The sequence below is a fragment of the Amia ocellicauda genome, chromosome 19 (genome assembly GCF_036373705.1).
Source record: "Amia ocellicauda isolate fAmiCal2 chromosome 19, fAmiCal2.hap1, whole genome shotgun sequence".
NCBI classification, from domain to species: Eukaryota; Metazoa; Chordata; class Actinopteri; order Amiiformes; family Amiidae; genus Amia; species Amia ocellicauda.
Genome location: NC_089868.1, coordinates 12243123 through 12250203, shown reverse-complemented (window position 1 = coordinate 12250203; position 7081 = coordinate 12243123). Strand labels below are relative to the sequence as shown.

The 7081-nt window shown below is 42.0% G+C and overlaps 1 protein-coding gene across 1 annotated transcript; it reads left to right on the top strand.

Annotated features, from left to right (window-relative positions):
- Nucleotides 1–1957: 1957 nt before the first annotated feature.
- Nucleotides 1958–6613, top strand: LOC136715009 (serine/threonine-protein kinase N2-like). The gene is made up of 11 exons (XM_066692674.1): nt 1958–2182; nt 2887–3014; nt 3346–3421; nt 3713–3804; nt 4044–4220; nt 4654–4716; nt 5020–5096; nt 5206–5348; nt 5543–5650; nt 5904–5984; nt 6082–6613. Exons 1-11 carry the CDS (start codon nt 1958–1960, stop codon nt 6286–6288), a joined length of 1377 nt encoding a protein of 458 aa, XP_066548771.1. The 3' UTR covers nt 6289–6613.
- The last annotated feature ends 468 nt before the right edge of the window (nt 6614–7081 follow it).

The following is a 7081-nucleotide window of genomic DNA, read 5'->3' as shown; positions in this document are numbered from 1 at the left end:
TTTGGATGATTGGAGATTAATAGATCCTAACATTTTAAATACTCGTGAAAAATACTCCAATCAGTGAATAAAGATAGGAGTGTTGAGACATATTATTTAATAACAAATAAATACATCTAATATTTGTAATATGCTTGGGACTCCAGAATGCATGTGTCACGTCATTGACCCATATATTGCTGTATGTTTGTATTGCTGTACATTGTGTCCATTGCCACATAAACAATGCATTGATGAAGTATAATGTTGATGGCTGGGTTTAAAGCGTATTTCCACAGTCGTGTTGAGGTGCTTTGTGTGTATTTAGCGACAGTTCACAGTATATGGACTCTTACACTGCTAACACAATCACCGGTATCTGGTGTCCAATCCAGTGTGTACTTCACCATACACTGAATGTGATTTGTTTGCATCTTTGGAAAGCAAATGATTAATGGATCATAATAACTCAATCAATAAAAGCCTGGTCTATTATCTTTCCAGGCTCTTCTTACCCTGCGTGTGTCCGCGGTGTCTCTTTACTGATGATTATTAATACAAACGCTGGTCTAATTGACGCCGCGGCTCCTCGCAGTTATTTGGATTAAACGCCAGGCGTGTTAATTGACGTTTTACGGCACGGGTAGTCAATTACTTTTTGCCAGGGTGCAAATGTCTTGGTCAAGGTATAGTCAAGGTCCAGACACCAGGGATACACCTCCAACACACACACACACACACACATATTTATTACTTTCATTTGACAAAGTGCAAAATAAAACGTTTACATAGATGTGCATATAAGTATTACAGCGCTTTCAGACCACTTGTATTGTTTTAATGTGTTAAAGATTACTGTAGGCAGATAGATCAACTTTCAAGCATTTCGTGTCTTATTACATTCAAGTCTTAACACTTCCCTTGATCACTGTCTGTTCAAAATTAATGCTGCAAAATGAGGATTGAGGAATTCATTTCGAAGTCAATAAACTCGCCTCAAAATCTCCATGCGATCCATGAAATCAGGCGGATTTGGACTCAAACACATCTTTGCTTCACAACCACATACAGCAGCGAAATATCCCATTTGAACCGCCATTATACTGCAGACGAGGCGCGCTTTCTCGTCAACCAGCTGTTTCGGTGCAGCTGTGATTGTATCGGCTGAGGCGCCGTTTTCTATTCGTGCGCCGCTACAAATATGCGACCTCATTGAAAGCAGCCGCTTCCAGCCCTGATGGAGGAGTTTCTGGTGAACAAGCTGTGGCACCGTGAGCCCCCAGCCCCCCTGCCTGCTCGTGTGCGCACTTTTATATTTTGGACGCGAGGTTGAAATATGTCCACAGGTCAGACGATCCGCAGTTTAGCTGTTTAATTATAGAAATCAGGAAAACAAACCCAGTACCTGTGCTTGACGAGTACAAAGTGCCGCTCTTGCCCCAGTCCGGACCGGGAACCTGCGAGCAATCAGCCATGGGACATCCCATAATACTAACGTCCTACTGGCTAATAACCAGGAAGGGCTGCTACTGGGTTCCACACAATAACAAGCACTGAGTGCAACAAACCTCCATAACAATACATTTCAAATAATAATAATAATAATCATCATCATCATAATAATGATCATTTTATATATATATATATATATATATATGTATATACATTTTCCCCATTGCCTGCAATTAATTAACATGAATGACAAATATGCGTACATTAATATTTGTATATAAAGCAGGGTCTGCGCAGTCAACCGTAACCATGGAGACGTTAAACAGACATACTTTGCTGGCTTGCACGGCACGCGCGTCATCCCATTGTGACATCACAGGGACTCCAGAACCTTGAACGGCTCTGCTTGTGCCAAAGCCTTCATTATCGAGAAGAGCTCACAGACAGTGCACATCCCTTGACATTGTGGAAGCCACCTGGCAAGAGTGAATCTCTTGGCCAACAGGTGCAACTGCTTGCAGACAAGATGGGATTGAAGGCGATCTTGAGGAAGTCCTACGTGTATCCTGTGGTGCTGGCACTCATGCTATGGAGGCGCTTCACGTCTCGCCCGGAAAAGCCCGATGCTGGTGGGCAGGTAGAGGAAGGCGCTGGAGAGGGTCTGCCTGAGGCACAGGGCCTCACTGCCGCCTCCAGGCACGACATCTCACCGGCGACCAGCACGACGGCCGTGGAAAGACCGAGTCAGAAGGTAAAGCAAATGAACCAGGTGGAAAAGCAAATTTATAGCAGAAATTCATGTGCCGGCGCCAGAGTTGGGGGAGGCGTCAGTAATAACAATGTAATAACACTGCATTTCTTAATAACAAGTTCATGTAATGCGTTAGAGTTTTAATTTGAGTGATAATATTACAGTTTCTCTAGCAAACGCATGGGTGTTTTGATGCTATATTATATGTTCTCCATGTGAATGATGAGGTGTTTAAATCGGAAGTAGCTGTAAAGCCAACAAGACTCATTTACTCATGTGCGCCATATCAAAATCAGCATGTAATGTAATATATGACTTTTTATCAGTAACGAGCCCTACACAGCGGTGGCTGCGCCGATGGCAGAGGTGCCGGGCCAAGCATGTTTCAAAGCAAATGGATATTCTAACTTACTTTTATGCAGACATTTTACAATCAGGAGTCATTTGCTTTACTGCTGTTTCACTATTCAAAGCCCTACACAGGCTTCTAATTAGTTTCAAGTGTGTTTGAAGTGATTATAGAGATCAGGCAATATAAATGACCCTGTGAATTGACCATTACATTGGCCAATAACTATATATGTATCTATGTATGTATTTTATTTTGAAATAATATTCGTCAGTAATATCCCTAGGGAACAGAACTTTTCTAGGGCCACAGTTTTGTTGTTCCTCCTCTCAATATGAAAGTGCTCAATTTGCAGGATGTAGTGGTGACTGACATCTCGACTGACAGAAGTAGTGATGTGGCAAAACCAGACGCCCACCGTCGAGAGGAGATTGACGTTCCAGAGCCGGGGAGCTTAGCTGTTCCATCATCTACAGATATGAGGTACTTTTTAACATTTTACTCCATTGTGAAACTTCCTAAAATACAAGAATGACAGGATATTATATATTAAATTAAATTAGCACTTCGATCTCTTAAACGTTGCATAAGATAGTGACTGGAGTGCAGTACAACTCATGGATTTGGTAAGAGCTCTTGGAGAATGCAAAATACATTGAAGACGTTCCTGTGATTTTAAAATAAATTCTGAATGTCCATCTATGATAATGCAATATGTCAGGAGTTACGACACAGTAACTCTTTGGATTATTGAATTAAGTGAATTGTCCTTTATTTTTGCAACTGACTATTCTCCCCCCTCTCTCTTCTGCAGGGGGCAGCGGCTTCTGGGTTCTGGTGTCAAGAACTACAAATCTGTTGCCGTGCTGGGGCATGGCACTTTTGGGAAGGTAAATCCCAGTAATCAGAGTTATCATGGATATAATGTGGGGCAGAACCAACGATCAGTAATTTAATAGGAAATGTGGAGAATAGATATTTGCACGACACTAGATTCCTAAGAAATCTGTGTGGACAATTTTGAAATTATTTGCACTTTTTAACCTTTAACACAAGCATTGCGTGTGACTTATTAAAGTGCAGCATTAGGAAGGATGTGTTACTAAATGCTTGTGTTGTCAATGTAGATCTTGGGGTTGAGAGTGGAGTTTGACCATCTTGATTCTGTGTTGCTCTCATAGGTGCTGCTTGCTGAGGACAAAGATAGATCCGAAATGGTGGCCATTAAGGCACTGAAAAAAGGAGATATTGTAATCCTTGGTAATGTTGAGAGGTAAGGCTTCATTTTGACTCTAGTGAAGCTGCTGGATTTGAAAGCAGACCAATGATGGATAAATCTAGTCAAGTGTTTTTATGGAATACACCAATGCACTGCATTAGCAAGGTCTTATTTGACTTTTTTACTTTCTTACTATGCAGGAAAGTCGGCATTTTGTTGCAGCTGCAGGATTATTCACCAATGCTGTTTATAAATGTATATTCACATGCTGTCTGTCTTTTGTCTCGCCTCAGCGTCATGTGTGAAAGGAGGATTTTGGAGACCGTCAGCAGTGTCCGGCACCCCTTTTTGGTGAACCTCCTGTCCTGCTTCCAGACGCAAGTTCACATCTGTTTCGTTATGGAGTTTGCGGCAGGGGGAAACCTCTCAACACACATGCAGGCAGCCAGGTTTAAGGAGCCCAGGGCCATGTAAGTGAAACTTTGAGTCGTGTGACGTGTGCAGAATCGTCCATCTCAGTAGATAAGCTCGCTCTGCCCGCAGTAGTGATGTCATGCCTGAGGTGTGTTTCAGGACTGTGTACCTATATGGTCAGACATTATTGCAGGTTATGATTCCTAAACATCAGCACACAACCTCCAAATAACAAAACTAAGTACAACTAAATAATATGATCATTATCACAAAAGGAATGCAGATGCACTTTTAAAAAATGACCAAATTGGCAGTTTGTGGTGTTTGTATTTTGTGTTTAAATCAGATAACATGGATTGCTGGAGTTCCTGCATTGACAGGAAATTGGCTGGTTTGGCTCATTGACATTTGAGTGCAATCCGAGCTTAAGAACCAAAGAGGAAAACTATTTTAACTCCTTTCTTTGTTGTTGATCTTTTTCTTGAACAGATTTTATGCGGCTTGCGTGGTGCTGGGCTTGGAATTCCTGCACGAGCGCAGAATAGTGTACAGGTAAGTTATCACACATCAGCAATTTCTAGAAGCAAAAAATCTACAGTCTCACTGAGATCAAGCCTAAACTATTCACACATTTAATGTAATTTCTATTAGATTGTGTACATGATTTATTGTGATGCTCACAAATCCTCATAATAGACGTCATGTCCTAAAATCAGTGTACACATGTACCTGAATACAAAAAGTTTGAGAAATGTATGTGTCCTTTAATGGTTGACAGTGAAATAGTTCTTGTGTTTCTGGCAAGTTCTCTCTATATCCGGCAGTCCAAGTGATTATACTGTGTTTTTATTTCAGGGATTTGAAGCCAGATAACTTGGTGCTGGACTCAGAGGGCTTTCTGAAAATTGCAGACTTTGGGCTCTGCAAAGAAGGTACAAAAAAAAATGTGTATTTGTTTCCTAGTTTAGCAGTTTATGTATAATTTACATTGGTACTACAATGTGTTTTTTTTCCCTGACTCCTCTTCATTATTCTTGCTAGGCATCGGTTTCGGAGATCACACCAGTTCACCTTGCGGCACTCCCTCGTATTTCGCTCCAGAAGTCCTGACCCAAGCATCTTACACCCGGGCAGTGGACTGGTGGGGCCTGGGTGTGCTCATCTTTCATATGCTGGTTGGCAGGGTGGGTATTCTTAACAGTTATTGCAGCGATGAATAAGACATGTCTAAGGTGTGAATTTACCATTTTTTTGTGTAGTATACAATTTTTGTGTCTGTGTGGTTTTTGCATCCCTGGGCTCAGAATGTGAATATTCAAAGGTCTGGTCTGGAGTATCCCTTTAATGTGCTCTCATCCCTCTCTCCTTGTGCCCGTAGCCTCCTTTCCGCGGTGACGATGGAGAGCAGTTGTTTCGGAATATTGTTGAGGCTGAAGTGCGATATCCTTGGTTCGTCTCTTCAAAGGCCAACTCCATAATGAAAGAGGTCTGTATGCCAGGGTTGTTTTTTAAGTTCTTGCCTCCAGTTTGTCTCTCTGTATCCTAAATGTTAATGTCAATGTTATGGAATTGGAGCAATACCCAGTGACTGTGTAGCAGTGGAGTGAGGTTCCAAACCACAACGCAAACTCACTCACTGTACTTCCAACTATGGGAACTTATTTCTAACATCATGTTTCAACTTGAAGTACATTAATGGAAAATAATGTGGTCTCCTTCTTGTTTTGAATCCTCTGCAGCTTCTGCATAAAACTCCAGCTGAGCGCCTTGGGTCAGGTGAATGGGATGCTGCAGAGGTGAAGAAGCATCCCTACTTCTCGGTATGTTGGCGCACCCATCCGTTTTATAACCACTCTTTCACATGAAGGTGGCACCACCTTATCATGACCGTCCTTTCATTCTTCTGTCTCGTTTCAGAGAGTGGATTGGAATGGGCTGCTGGAAAGGAAGGTGAAGCCTCCTTTCATCCCTACCATCAGAGGGAACAAGGATGTCAGGAATTTCAGCAGCGCATACGTGTCAGAAAATATACCAGTCCTGACTCCACCTCAGCAGCCCATCATACTCACCGAGGAGGAGGAGGAGAACTTCTGTGACTTTGGATACACAGCAACATGGTGTTAGCCTTTATGTAGCTGATGCGGGTCAGAGCTCCACGCCCTGGGATTCGAGCCACACACCACCGGCGCTCCTCCGAGCGCTCCGCACCGCAGCGGCTCCAGCGCAGTACAGCGTTAAGCCCTCTATGCCAAAAGGCCGGGCCCCCTACCGTGGGAGGCTTAACACTGTACTACTTTTACCGAGGGGTTACGTCACTTTGTAACGGGCTCATTATAGTACGAATGAGCCCCGGTTACATTCAGACACTCGTAAAAACTGAAAACAGACACACACCTGGATTAGTGAGGTGCAGGCCAGCGAGATACAAGTAGAGAAGAGGATACCAGCAACTCACTCAGTATCTCCTATTTAGAATCATTTAATAAACCGACAATCATCAGGGTTTTGAGGAAATGCAGAAAACAACTAGTAACAGGAAATTAGATACCATGTGAGCAGTAAACATCTTTAGCAGAAACTAATTACTTCACAAGACATTCCACATGCATTTACTTTTCATAAATTCATTACACTATGTAATACAATTTTTGTTCCTGGGTAGTAAGTGTTATTTCCTAATTGCTTATGCCTCAAAAGAATAGAAAATGGCTATTATTCCCCACAAACTTTGCTGTTGTGACCAGGACAGTGATATTTTGAAATGTAACTATTTCCAATGAGAAAACGGGCAAATTTGTGTCTTTTCGTTCACATAAAGTCAGAAAATAACAACATATGAATCCAAACTAACATGTATTTATACTAAAGCAATACAAAAATGACTACAAAAGATTTAGAAGTCAGTCTTTTTTCGAGA

Coding starts and splice junctions, on each gene's coding strand:
- LOC136715009 (XM_066692674.1), top strand. CDS start 1,958: ATGGGATTGAAGGCGATCTTGAGGAAGTCCTACGTGTATCCTGTGGTG. Junction 3,015..3,345: donor CCATCATCTACAGATATGAG/GTACTTTTTAAC, acceptor TCTCTTCTGCAG/GGGGCAGCGGCTTCTGGGTT. Junction 4,717..5,019: donor GAGCGCAGAATAGTGTACAG/GTAAGTTATCAC, acceptor TTTTTATTTCAG/GGATTTGAAGCCAGATAACT.